Consider the following 25395-nt stretch of genomic DNA (forward strand, 5'->3'; position numbering starts at 1 on the left):
TCGTCGAAGTCCACTACGTACATACAAGTCACAGACACATCAAAGCATCTTACTTGCTTTATTATCGACTCTTCAGAATAGCAGCCATCTTCTCTTTCAGTCAAAATAAACCCCATCATTTTGGTTGTTCTGTACCACAAGAACCTCCCATCTAAAAACAATTACCGGGTGATTGTAGAAACGTATGATGTTAATGTCTTTCCTTCAGGTTATTAGGGCACAGTGAATATTGAATAACATTACATAGCACACAGGGACACAACAGTTCCCCCAATATCAAGCACACAAAGGCGTGACAGAAATGTAAGGCACATATGGTGGTGACGTTTAAAACATCCTTTACCTCAGAGGAACAACCAACATTTTTAAGGATCCATCTGGATACGCAGCTCCTTTTCTTCAAGTTGAAGTGTTTCCCCCTCAGTCTTTTTTTCTTTGGTCTGTAGTGGTATGAATGGTACTGTGAAACCATTCTGGGGCTTGCACACTTCGACAAACAGCGGCAGATCGGACATGCTGGTGTTGAACTTTTTGTCTAACCCCTCATCTTCCTCCTCCTCCTCCTCCTCCTCTTCCTCCTTCCTCTTCCCCATCTCCATAGGCGGAGTACTAAAGGGCCTGCATTGTAGCTCATCTGGGATATTCTTCTTCAGCTCGCGGTTCTTGTTTCTCTTGGCCAGCTTGGTGACGGAACCCAGGCGATTAAAGATGTTGTCGTCTGAGGAGGCCACACTTTCGGACCGGCGCGGATCACACTCTGCCCCCCTTAGACGCAGGTTGTTGAGTTTCATGTCGATGCTCTCCTGAGACGAGGTCTTGTAGGGGTTGGTGTCCAGACTGTTAAAGGCGGCACGGCGTTCCGGGGAGAGCATGTCCGTGGAGACGGCCCACTGGTCCAGGCCCAGCTGGCGCCGCTCCATGCTGCGGATGGTGGCGGTCCGCTGGAGCTTGTCGCTGACCTCCACACTCAGGCGTCGCCGCGTCTCCCGGAACTCGGCTCGCACGTTGGCCTTCCACTCGGCCGCGTGGGCCTTGATCTCTCCGACCTAGAGCACGGGAAAATAAAACCAAGGTCATTCCACACCATAAAATACTATAACGCAATTGGATAGTTAATCCAAATTACAGAATTGGTGGCAGTAGCTAGGTAAACAAAATTTAAGCTATCTGCCAATATCGAATATGTCTATGTTCTGGGAAATGTTCTTGTTACTTACAACCTCCTGCTAATCGCATAAGCAGGGGACCCACCAATCCTGAAGAATTAATGTTCTTCTAATGGGACATTTGACAAAATACTAAGCCCATGTAGTGTTCAACTATACCATTACATCTCTATACCATAGTAGTATGGTCATATAATGTAACCTATAAGTAAATTATCTTACCTCCTCTTTTGTTTTCTTGGACAAGACCCTCAGCCAGTCACCAATCATGCTCAGAACAGCAGCGAAATAGGCCAACCCCACCAGAATCCAGAACCACACCAGTGGTCTATACCAATTACGATACACGACCCTCCGGTCCCCTCCTATAGGATGTAAACAAACAATGAAACATTCAGCATGATGAGATACATGGGTCATGTTCATAAGAGCTAACCATAGAAAAACATTTTTAAATGGTAAACAAAAATGTGTGTTTCTTATTGGATAAGTGCAGGTAATCACTCCCTGTGTCAGTCCATTTTCTTCCTTTTGGTTAAACATGACCCTGATAAACACTGATTCTATTGGCTCATTTTCTACCTGAATATCTTAAGCTGATGGGCTAAAATCCATAGAACAGAAACGAACAAAGCTATTTTTCTCAGACAAGCGCTTGTATGTCAAAGAGTGATTGGGAAATAAATCATCTGTGCAGTGTTGCAGCAGCTTGGTCAGTGAGATCAAGCTATGAGAGCCTCTTGATACAACTACCTTTTTTATGTCGACATCTAAGACAAGAAACAACTGCATGTCTCAATATCAGCACCCTCCATTAATGAGGAATCTTGAGCCCTTGTAATAATGGCACAGCACAAGGTGCAAAGTTGTGGTAGGAAAATGTTTGAAAAGTAGGTCCTCCAACCAGAAATGTCATGCCCATAGGGGGCACAGGGGTAATTGCCCCCTCACATTTGTCCTGTTTAAAAATTAAAAATTAAAATAAATGTTTTTAATATTTTGTGGATTTTGCTCTGTAATACTATTAGCCACCTAGCAATTTTATAAAGTTTGCTTTAGCTAGCCTAGATAGGTTTCCAAGCTACCAAGAAGCCATTTCAAGCTATCAATCAAGTTAGAGTAGCTAGCTTGTCCAACTACTGTAGCTTAGCTGGCATGCCTGCTGGCAAAGTTGATAGACTTTAGAAAAGCAAGCAATAACTAAATGTACTGAATAAGACACATTATTTTACACAGATTTTAGCAGAGATCCAGAGAAGGATATTTAGTTTATTTATAAAATGAACCAACAGGAGAATACAGAGTTCAAGAGGTATCCTTAGATATGCAGAAAAATATATATATTTTACACAGAATTAAGAATAATTATTCACGTATGTTGTGCCCCCTCAGATTTTTGGGGTGCATGACGTCATTGCCTCCAACCATAACCAAGTTTGAAGCAAAATGAATGGCCGCAACAGTTGTTATATTGACAATTTTGACACTTTAATTAAAAGGATGTATTAAATCAAATCAAATTTGATTTGTCACATGCGACGAATACAACAGGTGTAGACCTTACAGTGAAATACTTACTTACAAGCCCTTAACCAACAATGCAGTCAATAAAAATAAGTGAAAATGTGAAAATAAAAGTAACAAATAATTGAACAGCAGCAGTAAAATAACAAAGGTGAGTTGTTATTAGTTGTTATTCGCATGCACTGTATGAGCCTTTATGATGTATTAGTGTAGAAAACTGACTCAAAATGGCTGTTATTTAAGTAAGAATCACTTTCAGATAATCATCTCATTATGGAATTATTCACAACACAAACATGAACTAATAATTAATCTAGCTCTCACCTGCCACATAGTCTCCTATTCCAATAGTTGTCAGGGTGATAACAACAAAGTAGATGGCCTCCAGTCCAGTCCAGCCTTCTATGTGTTTGAAGATGACCGCTGGAATGGTGACAAAGAGGATACAACCCGCCAGGATGAAGAGTAACGTGGAGGCCACTCGGATCTTGGTCTGGCTGATCTGGTTCTGTTTATGCTGGGAGAGGAGAAGAAGACACACATATGCACACACACAAACAAACACAGCACACACACACACATACAGAAGAACAGGCACACACAGGCCGTAAGGCCAAGGCCATTCTGTGCACACAGTGTGTTGTCGTTCTGTGGTGGCGTCACTACTGCGTTCGCATGATGAGATTCATGACTCTGACAAGGTGGGGCGTCTACAGTATTTCCACACTCTGACACCGCCTGGTGATAAGCTAAACATGCATAAGATGCATGATTAGCTCAAACGAGGCGTAATGGTGATTGTGACTGTGGGCTGTCACAGAGGCACAGCTCACTCAGTACAGCTCTCACACTAGGTGTTCCTGTTCTGAGAAATGTAAACACACTGTAATACACCACAGGCCAGAACAGAGCGGAGGGTAGCTGTTGGGCCCATCAGAATAAAGCACAACAGCCATCACCCCCTGCTTATTAACAACCCATAATGTAGAGCCCACACATCATTAGTAGATGATAACACCTCACTCAGTACTGAACACTTTCACGTTCAACCTGGGGGCATAGGCAAGAGTGGGGAGCCAGGCCCACCCACTCAGATTGAGAAAAAATTGTTGTTATTAATATTTATTTTTTATGCTCTTTACAGTGTCAGTGTTCCAAACGCGACATTATGTATTTTTACCTAAACATGCAAACACCGTCAGATATAATTCATAGCAAGCAGTGCACTGGATTAGTCAGATTTGATTAAATATAACAGAACAGACGAATTGGAATGACATTCACTCTCACAGTATGGGTTGCCAAGAAGAACTAACTGAAAGCCACACCCCAAAAAGCCACGAATATGACTGCATTGAGGCATGTCACTGTGCTTCTATGGCTACACACACCATTCCACTGTCCACTTAATTTGTTCATTTAGCACACAAGACAGCTCATAATCAAGTGCCTTTATCACAGTCAACACATCTATATATATTTTTTTACTTTAATGAGCTGTGTTGAATAGCATAACATCAGCTATAAAAGTGCACATGTTTCTCTTTGCCCCATGGCAAAATGTGTAAAATTGCAGGAAGTTAGCTGCTGCATGCCCACCCACCAACTCATTTCTGGCACCACTGCTGTCAACTGGGTAAAAACCCATGTCTCTCTACTTTCTAGCCTATCAATACCTCACATTTAAAGTCATTGTGACGATAGGAACAATCATTAATAACTGTTTTCATAATACATTAAAACATAATTATTGCTTATATTTGTCATGTTGTTGTGGATTACTGTATGCTGTGAACTTACTCTGAACATTTTCTCCACCTTGGCGATGCTTTTCACGAATATGGTCCCTAGCTGGTCCCCCACACCGGCTAGCAGGAACCCAAACAGAGGGATGCCAAATATTGCATATAGGATACAGAAAATCTTCCCGCCCTCAGTGCTGGGAGCAATGTTACCATATCCTGTGAAAGAAACCGAGAAAGAGAAGGTCATATTTTCCCGGATGTGATGAGACTTGAATCTCTTTCTTATCAATGGCAGACACAACCACAGTGGGTTTATGCAATACCAATTCCATCTCCTTTCCTCCATAGACTTATACACATGCTGCTATCTACAAAAGGCTAGCATACTGTCTGCTAGCTAAGCTTCTGTCCCTTTTTCCCACTGCTTGCAGTGTCAGTTTCCATTTGGAATCACGGAGGTGGTAGTCGGGTTCTAATACAATCACAAATATGCCAATGAATTGGAGGTAAAATGCCTCCTTCCACCATCCATCAAATTGAAGACATCCAGTAGTCAAGAGTGCTAATGGTTTAGAAAGTTCTGTTGTAGACAATGCTATGATTGATAAGGTGATTTCAACACAGGTAACACAGAAACTATAAGGCCAGTTTCCCAGACACAGATTAATAAAACACATTTCTGGACTAAAAAAGCACTTTTAATAGATATTGTCCATTTAGCATGCTTTTTAGATTGGGTCTGGGAAACTGGCTCCTAAAGTCTTGATTGTCTCTAGTCAATGTAAACAGCATTACCTCAGGTGAAATGGCAGAATGTTTCATCAGCCCTTGCACTTAACTTGAACTACACCTACACTGCCTGGTACGGTAACTACCATAGCTGTGGAAAGTAGGGGTGATGAGGTTCCTGCAGCACCCCCTGAAAAAAGTAGTGCACTGGGCCTTTACTAGTCCTGTATTAGCGGACCGATATAGCCATCTGTAGAGCATCAACAAAACATTCTCAGCACCCCCTTATTCCTAGGAGTGGAGCAGCTCACTTCCTTCCATCTGACAGATGACTCACATACCAATCCCATATCTATCTCATGTAAGAAACCTTCAAATGCAATTTGCAGGTATAGACCTGATTCACAGCTGAACGTTCTACCAGCTAACGTGGGTAGCTAATAAACTGTCCCGTCTTTTCAAATCAGGGCAGATGACAATGACATTACTCGAGCAATGTTTCTCTGAGTATCCCAAATCAAATAATATTGTTTTACCGTGTAGGTGTGCAGTGGTTTTAGTCTACAGGTTACACTTAAGACATATTTTTTCAATTGGTTTCAACAGAGCACTTCACTTTCTACCCTGCAAAAAACTTTGGTCAATGAACAATGGCCGCAGTGTAAATAAGGGGAATTGCCAGTAATATTATCATTGTTTCAGCGAGAACGATCTATTCCCTATTCCTGAAAGGACCATTGTAAATAAAGGGTTGAATGGATGGTAAAGAATAACAAACAACAGTGAAAGTAACCACAGATGTGACAGATGACATAGGCCTCAATGGAGTTTCGATAATAGTGACCAATGTAGTACTGGAACAGGTGTGTGTAGTACTAATCCAACACTAAAACCATTACCTATGGTTGTGATGACGGTTCCGGCGAAGAAAAAGGCACTGCCCAGGTCCCAGTGACTGGAGTTATAGGATGTGTCTCCTATCGGGCTGACCCCAGCATTCACTGCATCTACAGAGTGCTGGGCACACATACAAAGACACTCATCAGACCATAAAAAATAGACTACATCAAATGGGTAAAGATGACAGCATTACGTTAAAAATTGCAGCAATTTTTGGTGGTATAGAGTCTCTTGAGAGTCTGTCTATTAGGGATCCTATCGTTACATTTTGAATAGATGAATTCTCAGGGGGGATACCTCGCATAAGGATCCATCAAACTTTCCAATGTGATTTCCTAAAGCAGCCAGTTGCGTAACATATGACTGCTGTATAGCTTACTGCTGATGACGCTTCTGCGTGGTGAATCATCATGACAGTGCCACAATGAGAAAGGTACCATGGGGGGGCGGGGCACATGATACTCAGCATGCCCTGAGCAGCCCTCACACTCTGCGCCAGTCGGCCAGTCTACCCGGCAGGAAGCCGGCACGCCAGATGGAGCTTCGGAGTGGCGAGCAACAGGATGTAGCTCAGGGTGTGAGGGATGGTGGGATAGGTGTGTGGATGCGGTTGAAGGGCAAATAAACAAGGGCAGGGGAGGAGAGGCCATGACAGTCCAGTGGTAGAGTACAGCGGAGGTGGTTTGTCAAACCATGCTTGAGTGTTAACTAACCTTGCCTGAGACCTGAAGACTTGCTCTAACTCTCAGAGCAAATGCCCTGGCATTAGTTTAGCGGGGTAACGCAGGATTGGGATGCACAGGAGACCCGGGTTTGAAATCTGGTTGGTTACACATGCAATCAGCTCCACTTTCCAAACTGACAGTTTGATATCTGATAGCTTAAGATGAGCCGTTACTGCATTGATCTAGTTTCAGCGTTGGGGAGTAACGTGTGACATGTAGTCCGTTAAATGTAAGGGATTACAAAAAAAAACAGTAACTGTAATCTGTTAGGTTACCAGCTAAAATATTGTAATCAGAGCACAGAAACTTTTGAAAAACTAGATGAGTACTTCAAGGATGACTTTTATATTCAGAAAGGATGTTTGCAAAAAAAGAAAATTGACACTTCTCAGTTTTTTCAAAGACATTCAAATCAGCATTGCAAAAAGGTGCAAGTTTAAGTTTGTTCCACCTGAGCCAGTCTGACCACAAGTCAGAGACCACTATGATGACACACCAAATGTGTTTGATCGATCCCGGGAAAAGCGCAGGAATAGGATTTTGTAGGCTACAGTCCAAGGTATGTCTTCCAATGGTGGGACTGGTGTCGGTATCCAAAGATTATGCAACTTGAATAAACACTTGGAGGTAAGGATGACAGCAGTGTTGTAGTCTACGGCTATACGGATATCACCTACTATTGATATCTACATAGCGTGTTGATGTGAATCACACTGCCGCTCTCTCATTTAGCTATTTGCGCTTCACGGATTGTGGTTGTTGTGGATGGCTGTCTGCCTGTCAAACTTGTCAGTCTATTCTTGTTCTGAGAAATGAAGGCTATTCCATGTGAGAAATTGCCAAGAAACTGAAGATCTCGTACAACACTGTGTACTATTCCCTTCACAGAACAGCGCAAACTGGCTCTAACCAGAATAGAAAGAGGAGTGGGAAGCCCCAGTGCACAACTGAGCAAGAGGACAAGTACATTAGAGTGTCTAGTTTGAGAAACAGATGCCTCACAAGTCCTCAACTGGCAGCTTCATTAAATAGTGCCTGCAAAACACCAGTCTCAACGTCAACAGTGAAGAGCCGAGTCTGGGATGCTGGCCTTCTAGGCAGAGTTCCTCTGTCCAGTGCCTGTGTTCTTTTGTCCATCTTAATTGGGGGGTTTTGATGGCCAGTCTGAGATATGGCTGTTTCTTTGCAACTCTGCCTAGAAGGCCAACATCCCGGAGTCGCCACTTCACTGTTGACTTTGAGACAGGTTTTTGCGGGTCTGGTCACGCTGTCTGGTCTAATGTAAATTTAATTAGGAGTCCTTTTATAAACACTTGGGGAAACAGGGCATTCCCTCCTTTTGTCATAATGTCTGTGCTCATGTGGGCATGGTTACTGACTGGGTAAAATTTTATATGAAAGACGATTCTCATTTAGATGGCTAAAATCACATTTCATCTTCTCACAAATAGTTTCATATTTAATTATGTAAGTTCCACAACATCTAGATGTACATCTGATAACTGGGATGTATACATTGTAGAGTTACTGTTATTTGGTTATACCGTCCTTAATGATATCACAAAATAACAACTGATCTGACATAATTGTTCTTTAAGTCCATCCCGACCAATTCCCACATTCTTTGTGTTGGGAATATTGTCTCAATGTCCAACCTTTTGATGTTGCAGTACTGCAAAGTCTCTGTTGTAACAAAGGGATTTTTAACTTCAATTTCTGCAGAGTGGGAGAGAGAGTTCCTGCAAGGTATTTACAACTATCATAAAACTGCCAAACTTCCCCCGCCCACCCACCCCTTTCTCTCTGGTGGGAGAGAGAGGTGGGGGCTCTCTCTGATCCTTACCCAGGAGGGAAAGTCATGACAATGGTTAAAACAATAATTTTGATATCACGGATGGTCAGTCCTTGCATCCATTGCTCTGTCTATTAATCTGAGAGTGGTTACATTTATCCAAGCCCATCCCTCAGCTTTTTACCAAAACAGAGGTGGGATGCCTATTTTGTTATTGTTTTATCAGTGTATTTGCACTTTAAACAGCTGCATATTATCAAGATATCAAAGTGTCACCAACAAAAATGGAAACAATAGGCCTATAGCAAATGCAGTATATGGCATTCATTTTTAACATGTTAATAGACACTTGTCAGTGGCGCTCAAAGCATGCCATTCTATGAGCGCAGCATTTATTTTTCAACTCGAATCAATGAGCCCAATAAGTCCTCCATGACAACAAAATCATAAACAACAGAGTAAGGCTGGCTAATAAATCCTTAGTTCTGGGGTGTTACGCTCAGGTAAAAAAAAAAAAGCTAATCTATACTTCCATATTTCCAGGTCCTATTCTTGAAGATCAAGGGGTATAACATTTATTGGAATGACTGGCATTCTGATAGACTTTAGTTTTTAATGTAAAGACCTAATTGAATAGTAATATTATATGTAGTAGAACGCGATGGGTTAGAAGAAGAATACATAACCAACCCATTTTAGTAAAATTGAACATCCATATATAGCCAGCTATGTAAACTTTAACACTGATTTATCTTGCAACAGGTGTCATTCAATTGGTAACATACATTTTTGTCTTCTTCTAATGCCTCTTAAGGGGAAAGTAATCAAAAAGTAACTGAATGTAATCAGATTATATTACTGAGTTCGGGCAATCCAAAAGTTGCTGATTAAAATGTTGGACAGGTAACTAGTAAATGTAATGGATTACATTTAGAAAGTAACCTATCCAACCCTGTCTGCTTTACATCTGTCCCACACTTTGTTTGAATGATCCTTATTTAATGCAAGAACTCTGACTCAGATCTTTGGACACGCTAAACTTTGAAGTACAAAATAGCTTCTTTTTAGACTTTACTATTCATTCAGTCTCTCTCCTCTCCCCTACAACGGGTTGTTGCCGTAAATGAGAATGTATTCTTCGTCAACTTATTTGGTAGAACGATGTTTAAAGCTAGAATCTTAAGTTGCCTCATCCATTTTTTGACTTAGAAATTAATGATATATACCCATTGACTCCTGAAGAATATAACTTGTAAATTCCTAATGATCTCAGTTCTTCTGTCATACCCCATCAGAACCCAAATTCAAATGTTGTTTTACTCCAATGTTTGTAAATAATGTAAATGTAAACACACACTGTATAGCCTCCAAACATGTTTAAAACTATAGTTTTGATATCATGGATGGTCAGTCCTTGCATACATAGCTCTGTCTGTAAATCTGAGAGTGGTTACATTTCTTCAGGCCCATCCCTCAGCTTTTTGGTTTCTATTAAGGATTCTATCTTTAAATAAAATGTAAATAACAAATGTTGAGCCCTATCCTACTGGAAGTGAAGAGGACATTCAGCAAATCTTGGAGGACAATGGAAGTTGATAAAAATATAATGTGCTTCGACCTGTGTTGGTTTTAAAGGTCCAATGCAGACATTTTTATCTTCCTTTCAAATCCTTTCTGGGTAATAATTAAGTACCTTACTGTGACTTTGTCAAATTTAAATGGATAAAAATAAACAAAAATGGCATTTTAGCAAAGAGCAATTTCTCAAGCAAGAATTATGGTAGGACTGTCTGGGAGTGGTCTGATTGGAGTGGGGAAGACGGAAAACGAACTGTTATTGGCAGAGAGGTTTGGAGCTATCTTTCTTATTGGTCTATTAACTGATATATTAACTGATCTCTCCAGGCAGGCCAAAACTCCATCCCACCAAAACAGGTTGAAATTTCAGGCGGTCTTTTCAAACAGCTCTTACACTTAAAAGGCATTATCATTATCACAATTTCACGGTATTATTCCAACCTCATATTGTGGAAAGATATACAGTGGGGAGAACAAGTATTTGATACACTGCCGATTTTGCAGGTTTTCCTACTTACAAAGCATGTAGAGGTCTGTAATATTTATCATAGGTACACTTCAACTGTGAGACACGGAATCTAAAACAAAAATCCAGAAAATCACATTGTATGATTTTTAAGTAATTAATTTGCATTTTATTGCATGACATAAGTATTTGATACATCAGAAAAGCAGAACTTAATATTTGGTACAGAAACCTTTGTTTGCAATTACAGAGATCATACGTTTCCTGGAGTTCTTGACCAGGTTTGCACACACTGCAGCAGGGATTTTGTCCCACTCCTCCATACAGACCTTCTCCAGATCCTTCAGGTTTCGGGGCTGTCGCTGGGCAATACGGACTTTCAGCTCCCTCCAAAGATTTTCTATTGGGTTCATGTCTGGAGACTGGCTAGGCCACTCCAGGACCTTGAGATGCTTCTTACGGAGCCACTCCTTAGTTTCCCTGGCTGTGTGTTTCAGGTCGTTGTCATGCTGGAAGACCCAGCCACGACCCATCTTCAATGCTCTTACTGAGGGAAGGAGGTCGTTGGCCAAGATCTCGCGATACATGGCCCCATCCATCCTCCCCTCAATACGGTGCAGTCGTCCTGTCCCCTTTGCAGAAAAGCATCCCCAAAGAATTATGTTTCCACCTCCACGCTTCACGGTTGGGATGGTGTTCTTGGGGTTGTACTCATCCTTCTTCTTCCTCCAAACACGTCGAGTGGAGTTTAGACCAAAAAGCTAAATTTTTGTCTCATCAGACCACATGACCTTCTCCCATTCTTCCTCTGGATCATCCAGATGGTCATTGGCAAACTTCAGACGGGCCTGGACATGCCCTGGCTTGAGCAGGGGGACCTTGCGTGCGCTGCAGTATTTTAATCCATGACGGCATAGTGTGTTACTAATGGTTTTCTTTGAGACTGTGGTCCCAGCTCTCTTCAGGTCATTGACCAGGTCCTGCCGTGTAGTTCTGGGCTGATCCCTCACCTTCCTCATGATCATTGATGCCCCACGAGGTGAGATCTTGCATGGAGCCCCAGACCGAGGATGATTGACCGTCATCTTGAACTTCTTCCATTTTCTAATAATTGCGCCAACAGTTGTTGCCTTCTCACCAAGCTGCTTGCCTATTGTCCTGTAGCCCATCCCAGCCTTGTGCAGGTCTACAATTGTATCCCTGATGTCCTTACACAGCTCTCTGGTCTTGGCCATTGTGGAGAGGTTGGAGTCTGTTTGATTGAGTGTGTGGACAGGTGTCTTTTATACAGGTAACGAGTTCAAACAGGTGCAGTTAATACAGGTAATGAGTGGAGAACAGGAGGGCTTCTTAAAGAAAAACTAACAGGTCTGTGAGAGCCGGAATTCTTACTGGTTGGAAGGTGATCAAATACTTATGTCTTGCAATAAAATGCAAATTAATTACTTAAAAATCATACAATGTGATTTTCTGGATTTTTGTTTTAGATTCCGTCTCTCACAGTTGAAGTGTACCTATGATAAAAATTACAGACCTCTACATGCTTTGTAAGTAGGAAAACCTGCAAAATCGGCAGTGTATCAAATACTTGTTCTCCCCACTGTATAAAACACAGAAAATGTAAATGTTTTACTTCACAGGGACTTTAACAACAAATAAGTATTTGATCAACTTCCACTGTCTTGCATCTTTGCTCCTCAATTCATGCACCTTGGTTGGAGAGCTCCATCCTATTCCCCAGCTCATTATTTACATTTACAGTGTATTTGGAAAGTCTTCAGATCCCCTGACTTTTTCCACATTTTGTTACCTTATTCTAAAATGGATTAAATAGGGTTTTTTGCACATCAATCTACACACAATACCCCATATAACAAAGAAAAAACAATCCCCCGATTGCTCAGTTTCCAGGAAGAGTCTTGGTGGTTCCAAAATTCTTCCATTTAAGAATGATGGAGTCCACTGTGTTCTTGGGATCTTCAATGCTGCTGAATTTTTTTGGTACCCTTCCCAAGATCTGTGCCTCAACACAATCTTGTCTCGGAGCTCTATGGACAATTCCTTCAACCCCATGGCTTGGTTTTTGCTCTGACATGCACTGTCAACTGTGGGACCTTATATAGACCGGTGTGTGCCTTTCCAAATCATGTCCAATCAATTGAATTTACCACAGGTGGACTCCAATTAAGTTGTAGAAACATCTCAAGGAACAGGATGCACTTGAGCTCAATTTCGAGTCTCATAGCAAAGGGTCTGAATACTTATGTAAAAAGCTATTTCTGTTTGTTTTTATTATAAATGTGCAAAAATTTATAAAAACCTGTTTTCGCTTTGTCATTGTCCATTTTAGAATAAGGTTGTAACATAACAAAATGTGGAAAAAGTCAAGGCATCTGAATACTTTCCGAATGCACTGTATGTTCCCATTTAGGTATGGTTTTAAACATGCTCACACCAATCTTTTTAAATGTATCAGATTACTCAAACTCCTGATGTTATAGTTTAAACACTCTGAATACTTATGTAAATATGGTATTTATGTTTTTATTTGTAATACATTTGCAAAAATGTTAAAAAACCTGTTTTCACTGTTTTCACCCCCGGTTCCCCGTTTAGTTTTTTTCCCTAGCACCACACAGCTGATTCAAATAATCAAAGCTTGATTATGAGCTGGTTATTTGAATCAGCTGTGTAGTGCTAGGCCAAAAAAACAAAACGTGCACCCAGGTGGGCCCCCAGGACCAAGTTGGGGAATCCCTGGATCAGAGGACTGGTGAAGATTTGGCACTGGGGCAGCGCAGCAGCATTCAAGAAAAATAAAAGGCGTTTAGCATTTCTATCTGAATGTGGTTTGCATCAGGACACCCTGAATGAGTCCCCCCCCCCCCCCCCCAAAAAAAAAAGATTAATGTGATCTCCTCAGATGCAGCCAACACCATATTTCCACTCTGAAATATTAATTTAAAACGTAGCCTTTGTGGAAGGCCTTCTCAGTTAAACAATACATGCCACATGCTTATTGTCAGGACCTATTGACACCACATGCAGTAACGTATGCAAGCCTGCCAAGCTAACTTGGCATACGGTTATACTGTTACATTATGTTATTGACACTTGTGCAATGCAGCAAGAGACTAGACATGACTTGGCACAGGGGGACTTTATTCTTTAGTGGATGGATACTCAAAGTCACTCCCTAACCCCATAAACAGCTGGAGGAAAAACGATTCCAGAGGTTTCACAGGAGGAGGCTATCACTGTCGCCGGCACAGAACTGACAGAGAATGCTGTGGAGATAGGTATACATCTCTACCCAGTAGTCTGGCTGAAGCCCTACCCTGCCCTGCCCTGCCCTGCCCTGCCCTGCCCTACCTGTCCAATAGGCTGTAACTCTGGGCTAAGACACTAAAGAAGCAGCCTGGCACATGTCCCAGAACTGCTTATCATCTGCACTTTTCTCTGCTCTGCCGCAGAATAATCACCTTTCACATTAAATAGGAGCCCTCATGGTGCTTTGTTATTCTTAGATATACTGTATGATTAGAATATGTACCTACAGTATATGTTAGCTGACATTGGGCAGGATCTCTGCACTTTCGCAGAGACTGCATTCACAGTAAACGCTACATATGTTGGCTCAATCGGAAATCACCTGAAATTTCAACCACGCTACAATGCAGATCTTCCACGGATTTAATCGAGCGCTAATCCGAGGACATAGGAAAGTTGAGTTTTCATTATTAAGTATGCAAATGAATGCAGGTCCCAAAATAATATTTAAAGTGGTAATAGTCAAAAGGGAGTCTGGGCCCTGCCCAGCGGGCAAAACAGGTTGCAATTACATCATTATGGCGTATTTTATGAAGTTATGCCATAACGGTTATGGTTAGGTTGTATATTGGTTAGATAAGGACATTTGTTAATATATTTTTAACAACCAGGGGGAGAAAACATCTTTATCTGGTTGTAATCTGATTATCTGTCTTTCCCATAAAGTATTGATCTTGTCATGAAAATAAATCTTTACTCCGTTTTAACAAAGAGCAGTTCTAATTGGGTTCTATTTTATCAGGCAACTAGAGGTCGTGGGACATATTTTGCCCGCTGGGTTTGCTCTCCCCCATGTTAAAGGCCTTTTGCAACTTTCATCACCCTGTCAGCAGAGGGAATGTGTCAGCAGTCGCATGAAAACCCAAGAATAAATGTATCCTCAAGCGAGACATGCTGGAGAAGGAGAGGGGGTAGCGGGGGAAGAGGAAGGGAGTGGGTGAGTCAATGCACACTCGCACAGACACACTCCACACCTCTGAATCATGGCCCTAGTGTTGGGTAATTAGTAGGCACCATGGTAGGACCTCAGTGGGATGGAGTGACACACAATAACACACCAATCCCTCCCTCTGAGAGTCCCCCAGCCTGCTACAGTCTACACTACAGGCTGCAACCTACCTTATGTTTGACAATGCTGACTCAGTCGCTGAGAACAATATCATCTGGCAATATCCAGTACCCAAACAATGAGTCAGAATAAAAGGCCAAGTAACTCAATGGCTTCAGAAAATATTCAAAAACGGTCTATTGATCCTCCAGAATCAGTGTGATGGAAAGACCTTGTCGCTAGATTGTTGTGGGTACTGTAGTACATCAAGCTATGCTTATAACACGATGTGGCACACGACTGGACTTTGAAGGTCTGATGGACAAGATACTGTAATGAGTACTCGGTTTAATCCCAAGCAGCATTAATCACACCAGACTAGAGACCCGGAAGAGCAGTCGACATTCCCCAAGCCACACCTCCATCCATCGTGGGTCCTTCAGAACTATAGTTAGTCCCTAATGAATAATTGACTCCCCAGCAGATGCTCTTAAGACTTACGGCTAAATTTAGCCTTCCTGCGCTGCAAATGTCGGCAATTATTACTGCATATATCAGAAGGAATACTGTTGCTTTAACAGACGACCTACATGCCTGGAGATCCTTATCAAACGTAAAGCACTCAGAAGATGATGGTTCAATGAGAAATCCCATGTTAACTGTTAGATTACAAAATAACTTGCATGCTGCAGCATACAAGTCACAAAGATCCACTCATGAAAAAAAGCACATCTATGTCTGACACTCCTATTTCAGCTAATGTCAGTGTAGTATTTTTAGGTGGAAATGCATTTGGGATTGCAGATGCTCTGAATGCAGATGCTCCCTATGCACTAAAACATTACATTCGGAAGGTATTCATACCCTTTCACTTTTTCCACATTTTGTTACGTTACAGCCTTATTCTAAAATGTATTAAATGAAAACATGTCCTCACCAATCTACACACAATACTTCATAATGACAAAGCAAAAACAGGTTTTTAGAAATGTTTGTAAAAAACAAACAGAAATACATTATTTACGTAAGTATTCAGACCTTTTGCTATGAGACTCGAAATTGAGTTCAGGTGCATCCTGTTACCATTTATCATCCTTGAGATGTTTCTACAACTTGTTTGGAGTCCACCTGTGGTAAATGGAATTGATTGGACATGATTTGGAAAGGCACACACCTGTCTATATAAGGTCCCACAGTTGACAGTGCATGCCAGAGCAAAAATCAAGCCATGAGGTAGAAAGGAATTGTCCGTAAAGCTCCGAGACAGGATTGTGTCGAGGCACAGATCAGGGGAAGGGTACCAAAAAATGTTGCAGCATTGAACATCCCCAAGAACACAGTGGCCTCCATCATTCTTAAATGGAAGAATTTTGGAACCCCAGAGTCTCTTCCTAGAGCTGGCCGCCGCGTCTAAACTGAGAAATCGGGGGAGAAGGGCCTTGGTCACGGAGATGACCAAGAACCCAATGGTCACTCTGACAGAGCTACAGTGTTTCTCTGTGGAGATGGGAGAACCTTCCAGAAGGACAACCATCTCTGCAGCACTCCAACAATCAGGCCATTATGGTAGATTATCCAGATGGAAGCCATTCCTCAGTAAAAGGCACATGACAACCCGCTTGGAGTTTGCCAAGAGGCACCTAAAGGACTCTCAGACCATGAGAAACAAGATTATGGTATGATGAAACCAAGATTGAACTCTTTGGCCTGAATGCCAAGCATCACATCTGGACAAAACCTGGCACCATCCCTACGATGAAGCATGATGGTGGCAGCATCATGCTGTGGGGATGTTGGAGACTAGTCTAGATCGAGGGAAAGATGATCGGAGCAAAGTACAGAGAGATCCATTAGGAAAACCTGCTCCAGAGCACTCAGGTCCTCAGACTGGGGCGAAGGTTCTCCTTCCAACAGGACAACGACCCTAAGCACATCGCCAAGAGAATGCAGAAGTGGCTTCGGGACAAGTCTCTGAATTTTCTTGAATGGCCCAGCCAGAGCCTGTACTTGAACCCAATCGAACATCTCTGGAGAGACCTGAAAATAGCTGTGCAGTGACGTTCCCTATCCAACCTGACAGAGCTTGAGAGGATCTGCAGAGAAGAATTGAAGAAACTCCCCAAATACAGGTGTGCCAAGCTTGTTTCGTCAATCCAAGAAGACTCGAGGCTGTAAACGCTGCAAAATGTTCTTCAACAAAGTATTGAGTAAAGGGTTTGAATACTTACGTAAATGTAATACTTACATTTTCTATTTTTAATATATTTGCAAGAAATTCTAAAATAATTCTAAAAAAACATTTTCGGTTTTGTCATAATGGGGTATTGTGTGTATGATATGGGGATGTGGGGAACTATTTAATCAATTTTAGAATAAGGCTGTAAGGTAATATAATGTGAAAAAAGTCAAGCGGTCTGAATATTTTCCGAATGCACTGTATGTAAGCGAATTAGTGCTGAGTTGCCTATTTTGGCTCGGGTTCTCTGCAGGAAAAGATCCATTCTGCATTCCAAGCATTACGGGCCCCCAGCAGGACCCTACGAAGGCGGTGAGCATTAGCAACTGCATTGGCATCCCTCTATTCCCCAACACTGTTTTTGTTCCAAAGAGGAATTGATTTAGCCCATTTCCCTACTACTTCAGAGTTCTACTGTAACTAAGATAAATTACCACCTCTTGTTCCGCAGTTAAAACAGTTCAAAACAAAAACAATTACAAACCCTCTCACTTCCAATCATTGCCCAAGCCCAAGATCCTTGAGTTATTGTGAGCGAAGTGTTTCCAATTCATTCACGATTAAAATTCACACTGGCACCCATGTGTTTCAATGTGTATTGTTGGTGAGCCGGCCAGGAGAAACTTGGCTTGGTGCCATACCCTGCGTTCATTATCATCCGGGGTTTTCTTGGACGAGGCGTCGATATCTGGCTGATCCAAACACTTGAGTGTCACTCTGGTTGTTTTATGAGGAGCTGGAGGCATTCGGCCCTGAGAACCCTGTCGGCCCTTGCAGAAGTGAGAGTGCTGCAGTACAAGTCAAATTCTCAGTTTATGATGTTCCTCCTATCCAGATTAACCTTTTTTTTTTTTTTTTTATTCAGGAGGTGAAACCTTAGTTTGTAGCAACTATTGTTTTCTGAACGCTGTCTTGAGCTCGGTCCAAGACGTTTGTCTCAATATAGACTAAAAGGGAGCAGGACTTGAAGAAATGGCAGGCATACCCTTGCAAGTCAAATTGATCAAGGTGACTCTAAATCAGGAAATCAATAGAATGACTTTAATGTAAAAGGCATACAATTACAGTGACAGCGGTTCCTGCCAACTTTCCTATAAGCCATCGGCCTGATGAAAGAAAAACAAATGTATATTGGCGCTAACAGTTACATAATGTATTCTTCATTGTATGGGCATCTATCATAGCTATCCCATGGTACAGATGAAGTATTGCCATGCATATGTGACAGACAGGTTTGAAACTAAGTCTGTGTTAGCCTCCTGAGCTAAAGCCTAGGCATTCGCTTGGGCAGATAACACAAATCTTCAAGATCAATCAAGCGTGGTTCCATGAACCACCTCTGTTACACATCCACCTAGGTATAGGAATTGGCATTTGGCCATTCTGATATCTATTCTCCACCTCTCCTCAGTTGTGTCTCTGAGCCATTGTTATGCCAACCATATTCCCTGTGAGGCGCTAGCAATAATGAGTGTCTTTAGGCATCACAGTTAGGAGCATTTGGTAGTGGCAGCCAAGGCCTGAACGACGTCACATGCTGGCACTCAGACTGCCTGGCATACTGGTCAAAATAACACACTCGTACCCTGTTTATCAATCACAGTACTGTACACAGTCACCCACAACGTGGTGGTCAGTGGTCAATTTCAATTCAGTCTGACATACAGCTAGACTCTATAGTTATGTTGATACACAAGCCGGTTTATTGTGGTTTGTATCCAATTTCAGGATGGCTGGCAGTGTTTACTGTGTAGTGTATGTGTGTCTGGAGGGGGGGGGGGCTTAAATAACATTGGATCGATACAGAGTTCAAGTTTCAGTAGACTTGAGTCCCCACTAGGGACCCCAGACAGAGCTGAAGGAGACAGGGAAGCTCCAGTATTGACTGCAGACTGACCTAGTGGCTGCTGTTGTCTTTCCTTACCTTGATAAGCACCTCCAGCTCCGCCGGTGAGACACAGGGGTGCTTCTGCAGGAACGCCGCCTTCTCTGCGGTGATGGTCACCTTCTGGTTGCTCTCGAAAGGCTGCTCCAGGGCCCGGAACATCAGGCCTCCCCCCACCAGATAGGCAACCACCACCACAAACACCGCCACCACGGTCTTCCACTTCATGACCGTGAAAAGGGGCGAGCCATCCTCGCCCACCGCCTCCATGCTGGCCACCATGCTGGCAGGTCGCGATGGAGAGAGCCGGGGCACTGTGCAGCCCATGGGGTTCTGCATGGTGGCCACACTGGCCTGGACCAGGCTGGCACTCATCATGCCTGGCTGGACCTTCTTGGGCGGGAACAGGTTGGTCTGGACCGCCACTGCAGAGAAAAACATGAAATGTTATTGTTAGGTGCTGCAATATAGGAAAAGTGAATATGTAGTCATGTACTGCACAATCCAAATGTAAGCAAATGGGTGGAATAAAAAAGAACCCAACAACCCTACAGTATGTAAATAAGTTTAATATATTGTCTGTGTACGATTTCTACATGGAACTGGGCTTGATTTTTTTGGGCAGTTTGAGCTTAAGAATGTATTTCCGTCTATCAGCCACAGGAGTATGACAATGAAATATAAATGCAGTTTTTCTTGATATTGAGGTTTTGAGCAGCACAGGAAGAGAGAGAGAGAGAGAGAGAGAGAGAGAGAGAGAGAGAGAGAGAGAGAGAGAGAGAGAGAGAGAGAGAGAGAGAGAGAGAGAGAGAGAGAGAGAGAGAGAGAGAGAGAGAGAGAGAGAGAGAGAGAGAGAGAGAGAGAGAGAGAGAGAGAGAGAGAGAGAGACAGAGAGAGAGAGAGAGAGAGAGAGAGACTTCCAAAAAGCATTTGATTCTATTTGGCATACAGGACTGTTCTACAAAGTTATTGAAAGTGGTGTACAGGGTAAAACACATAACATAATTAAATCAATGTATACTGGCAATAAGTGCAGCATTAAAATTGGTAAGAAAAGAACAGAATTCTTTAACCAGGGGCGGGGCCTTCGTCAGGGTTGTAATCTGAGCCCTGCACTCTTCAATATTTACATCAACGAATTGGCCACTATTCTAGAAAAATCCTCAGCCCCTGGTGTTAGTCTACACAATTCAGAGGTTAAATGCCTACTCTTCGCAGATGACCTATGCCTGCTGTCACCCACAGCACATGGCCTACAGCAGAGCCTGGACTTGCTAGAGACCTGGGCCCTGGCAGTAAACCCCAAAAAGACTAAAATAAGTATTTTCCAAAGAAGATCCAGAGCTCAGGGAATTAGACCAAAGTTCTCAATTGGTACAAAATATATAGAGTACTGCACACACTACAATTTCTTAGGTTTAAAAATAAGCTCAACTGGACACCTTAATGAGGCAGTGAATGAACTGAGAGAGAAAGCAAGCAGGGCATTCTACACCATTAAAAAGCAAATTCAAATTCAAATACCTATTAAAATTTGGCTAAAACTAATTGAATATGTCATTGAACCAATTGCACTTTATGGCAGCGAGGTGTGGGGTCCACTTGCAAAACAAGATTTCATCAAATGGGACAAACACCCCATTGAAACCCTGCATGCAGAGTTCTGTAAGATTATCCTACATGTCCAGAGGAGAACTACAAACAATGCATGCAGGGCAGAATTAGGCCAATATCCACTAATAATAAAAACAAAATAGAGCAATTAAGTTTTGGAAACATCTCAAATACAGTGACCCCCTCTCATATCACTACCAAGCCCTGCAATGCCAAGAGCTGAGCAAAGAAAAGAGTCCCCTCATCCAGCTGGTCCTGGGGCTGAGTTCACAAACCTGTTCTACTAACACACTGAAGCCTCAGGACCAGAACATCCAATCAATCAGGATAAACCAAATTACAACACAGTCAAAACAAAACTATATTGTTTATTGGGAAACACAAGCACAAACACAAAGCAAAATGCAGTGCTATCTGGACCTAAATCGACAGTACACTGTGGCTAAATATTTGACCATGGTTACTGATCAAAACCTTAGAAAAACCTTGACAAAGTACAGTGAGCACAGTCTTGCCATTGAGAAGGGTAGACACAGGAAAACCTGGCTCCCTGTAGAGGAAAGGCTGTGCAACCACTGCACAATAGCAGAACCTGAGACGGAGCTGCATTTCTTGACAAAATGTCAAAAATATAAAACAATTAGAGAGTGTCATTTCCCCAAATTTGAAACCCTTGTTCAAGGTTTCAAAGACCTCTCTGATGAGAGTAGGCTACCAGTCCTGTTGGGGGAGGATGCAGAGAGCTGTGGGTTGGCAGCGCACTACATTGCTGCCTGCCATAAGTTGAGGGACAGTGTCTGACAAACCAATCAACCTGCACATGTACTCTACTGTATGTTTATTGTTATCGTTCAATAAGAGAGAGAGAGAGAGAGAGAGAGAATCGCTAATGTGTTCTGTGGGCTTTCTGAAAACCCATTATTGTTAAAGGAATACTTCGCAATTTTGGCAATGTGGCCCTTTATCTGCTTCCCCAGAGTCAGATGACCTCGTGGATTCCATTTTTATGTCTCTGCGTGCAGTTTGAAGGAAGTTGCTAACTATCGCTAGCACAATTGCTAACTAGCATTAGCACAATGACTGGAAGTCTATGGGTATCTACTAGTTATCTGCTAGCACACTAGCAGATACCCATAGACTTCCAGTCATTGTGCTAATGCTAGAAGAATGCCAAAATCTCAAAGTATCCCTTTAAGAGCAGGCATCTCAGAGCAGTGGCATGGAGTAGAAAGAGGAGGAAGGGAAGCGCTACTAAGGTACACTATAGTATATTTTGGTAGATAGAAGGTGCTCTTTGGTAAAAGGTGTAAATTGGTCATCAAAAAGAAAGGAGGACCAAGGCACTCTTCATATAATTAATTAAAATGCCTTTATTAGTATGGCATGTTCAATAGAAACAAAGTTGTTTAAAAACCGACGCGTTTCGGCTTCGTCACTCCCTGACGAAGGCCATGCAGCCGAAACGCGTCGGTTTTTAAACAACTTTGTTTCTATTGAACATGCCATACTAATAAAGGCATTTTAATTAATTATATGAAGAGTGCCTTGGTCCTCCTTTCTTTTCAGTGGCATGGAGTGTTCCATCAGCACACTCCATCAGCCAGTGGATGCACATACTCTGGCCATATATGGCTGGCAGCCCCAAGCACAGGCTGAGAATGCTATTTTTTTATGGATTAAAGAAAAAGCCTTTATATATGAAATAATCATTGGTTGATGAACGATTTCCTAATGCTGTACTGTCTGAATGATATTTGAAGAAAATCCAGGAGTTTTCATGATGTACTATTAAGAGTCGTCAAAGTTCTGCCACATCCCACTGTATACTAGGTTTTGATTATGAAAACAAATATAATGAATTAGTGGTGGTGATTTATGTAACCATTCAACCACACTGTGAGGAAAAACATTCACTACACTGGTCTGGCAGGCGCAAATAATGTTGATGACCAACGCTCAACACATTGCTGGCTGCATGTAGACCATAAAAAACGGCTGACATTTCTCCCAAAAGGTCATACCGATGAAAACAGATAGCCACCTGCTGCACTGGTGGCTGGAGAGGCGGCTGGGTAAACATTTGATCGTGAGCGAGAATAGAACAGCCGCATTGACGTGCCATACATGCAGGATTGGCGGGAACTGCCCATGCAGAGCTCCAGCTCTACCTAAATCCGATGAGGTAATGTGTTTTTACCCCATCTCTCAATGCATCACAATACTGCACCAGCTGTAACACACCAAGTGCTTCTTTATGACATTATATTACTGACTGACAGTTCACATTAGCCATTTCGCCTTCACCTCAACCGACATGTTTTAGACTAGAGTCCGGCCATGGTCAATTCCCCTCAAAAACAACATAAACAAGGAATCAGACCTTGATTGGTGGCTAAATTATGTTAAGATACATTTATACATAAAATGGCAATAGGAAATGTGCTACCAGCATGAGGAAGACTAGCTACAAGGAGTCGTGCCTATCCCTGGACCTAATCTGATGGGAATGTCAATCACCAAAACAGCCGTGCGCTTTCTAAATCAAGTTGAATAGATGAAGCTCATTAATGGCAGGTAGCGTTAGCCCTCGCCATGTCTCCTAGTTTATCTATCTGGACAATGTGTGCTGCTTTGGCGCGTTGCAGGCAGACAGTTTCCCCTCGGCACATCAGTGCCCACCAAATGTATCTACATCAACAATAAATGTATTATATTCTTTAGGGGTGGGATAAGAGCTATAGCCAACATGTGGCTCTAGGTGTTATTAAAGGTATAATAAGGAATAATAAGGAAAACAGCTGTGGTATGCGCCATTCCTCGTTGGACATTGGTCATGCAATGCATGATCATGTTTGTGGTGGACTCAATCACTGCAGTTATAAATTGACTTGTCAATAACACCAATGTATGTGTATCAATACATTTCCAACTTCACCTATAGTCTAATGATACAAATGTTACTTTAAGTATGTACAATTAAACGAAATAACCTATATTGACTCAATATTGGAAGCATTTAACTCAATCGATCTGCTTTCATTGATTACCCGACAAACGTTCTAAACGGTGAAATACAAACCTGGCGTAGGGTTGGGATTCCCTGGTTTTCTTGGGTTCTCCGTGGGAAATTTCATCTTGATTTTCGGTTTGCCACAATGGACCAAACCCTTGCCGAAAACAACTGACTGGAAAGAAAAAAGCCTTGTCTTTATGTAAAATCTTTCAACGCTCTTTCTATTGAATCCTTTGTTTTTAACCGAGAGAGAATGGAGAACGGTAGGGAGTAAAAACACATCATCCGTGTCTTCTTTTGCTCTTGTCAGTGAGAGCGAGGTGCACACCCGGGTAAAAAGGTAATTATGAGCTCTCCTCTCCCCGCAACAGACTCTAGTAGGAACAAGAGCAAAGCGCACACCCACTATTGCTCGTTGCACCACAGTCCACGCCTGTCCTTTTTTTATTGTAAACAACGACAAAACGCAGGAGGAGTCGGAGCTCCAACAGCGTTGACGAACTTCACGATTACATGTTCAATAATTGCTCTCTTGACCGCTGCAGCAAAGACTTCAGCAGGGCTGTACAAGCCTATGGTATCCAACGGTCGCGCTGCGCGTGCGTCTCTCTCGCTCTTTTTCATGGTAGTGCGAGCTGGCGTATTCTCACGACAACACTCCAAATCGAAGAGGCATATGCCAGCCAAAGTTCAGCATGGAGAAGTCGGGATTGCCAGCATTTTTGACGGGCAAGGCATTGGCTAATACACCTTGTCATGTGTGCCGTCCTACAAAAAAAACCTGACACTTGGATGAGGCTCACGGAATAAAGCTTCTTTATAAGGGAGACTGAATGCGGGAGCCCCCATGTAACTGGCAGATAGTGGTCCCTGCGGCAAAGCTTTATCATAATAACCTGTGCTTTGGAACATGTCATTGCATCATCCAAACATGCAGAAGAAATCAATCACATATGGATATCCTTGCCCACCTCTTCCACTTCTCATTGTTTAAGTTGTACTGTTACGTTAACATTTTGGGCGTAAAACGTATGTTTTGGTGCGTCAGACAATGCATTGCCATGAGGATTCATATTATCGTGTTGCAAATAATTGGAAGTCAATTGAAAAGGATGATATTGTGATCCGAAAATACTGGATTGTTTTTCCATGTGCCAAACATTTGTTATGCTTGTGACTCCACTACACATCAACAAGACAAAACAACGTCTTGTTGGGCTCTAACAAATGTTAGAGCCTTTTGTTGAATTATTGGCCTACTGCATAGATTATATTTGTCATTGATTATACCCACAATGTTAATAAATTCATGACTTGAAAGCGTATTTTAAGTTGTAACTGTAAATACATGAATGTATATTGACATGCGCCAAGTAGAACACCGAATATGAGCACTCTGAAATGGACATGCCGCCGCATTATTTCAGCACCATGGACAGCTCCTCCGGGCGTTGGACGAATGGTGCGCTGATGTGGAACCTTCACACTGTAGTTCATACCTCTCTCGCTCTCTCATCATATCTCCCTCTCTCTCTACACACTACACAGAACCATGGGCTTTTCATTAAATATTCGTTGTAGTCTTTAAATAGCTTAAAAGACTTCAGAATACTTCAAATGCAAATGTCCTGCGAGACAAGTGTG

The 25395-nt window shown here is 42.3% G+C and overlaps 1 protein-coding gene across 1 annotated transcript; it reads right to left on the reverse strand.

The window, feature by feature from the left end:
- Positions 1 to 155: 155 nt before the first annotated feature.
- On the reverse strand, positions 156 to 24579 carry LOC129817283 (potassium channel subfamily K member 10-like). The gene is made up of 7 exons (XM_055872375.1): positions 23818 to 24579; positions 19164 to 19549; positions 6064 to 6181; positions 4491 to 4651; positions 3015 to 3207; positions 1389 to 1531; positions 156 to 1046 (listed from the first exon to the last, which is right to left on the reverse strand). The coding sequence occupies exons 1-7, from the start codon at positions 23870 to 23872 to the stop codon at positions 366 to 368; spliced, it is 1737 nt and encodes a 578-aa protein (XP_055728350.1). The 5' UTR covers positions 23873 to 24579; the 3' UTR covers positions 156 to 365.
- Positions 24580 to 25395: the final 816 nt, after the last annotated feature.

This window comes from Salvelinus fontinalis, chromosome 20 (genome assembly GCF_029448725.1).
Source record: "Salvelinus fontinalis isolate EN_2023a chromosome 20, ASM2944872v1, whole genome shotgun sequence".
In the NCBI taxonomy this organism is placed as follows: Eukaryota; Metazoa; Chordata; class Actinopteri; order Salmoniformes; family Salmonidae; genus Salvelinus; species Salvelinus fontinalis.

Bases quoted from the DNA above. Each gene is read 5' to 3' on its own strand.
- LOC129817283 (XM_055872375.1), bottom strand. From the start codon at position 23,872: ATGAAATTTCCCACGGAGAACCCAAGAAAACCAGGGAATCCCAACCCT. The intron at 6,182-19,163 runs GTAAGGAAAGAC...ATGTGTGCCCAG, and splicing joins AGCTGGAGGTGCTTATCAAG to CACTCTGTAGATGCAGTGAA. The intron at 1,047-1,388 runs GTAAGATAATTT...CCCGTGCTCTAG, and splicing joins CCAAGAAAACAAAAGAGGAG to GTCGGAGAGATCAAGGCCCA.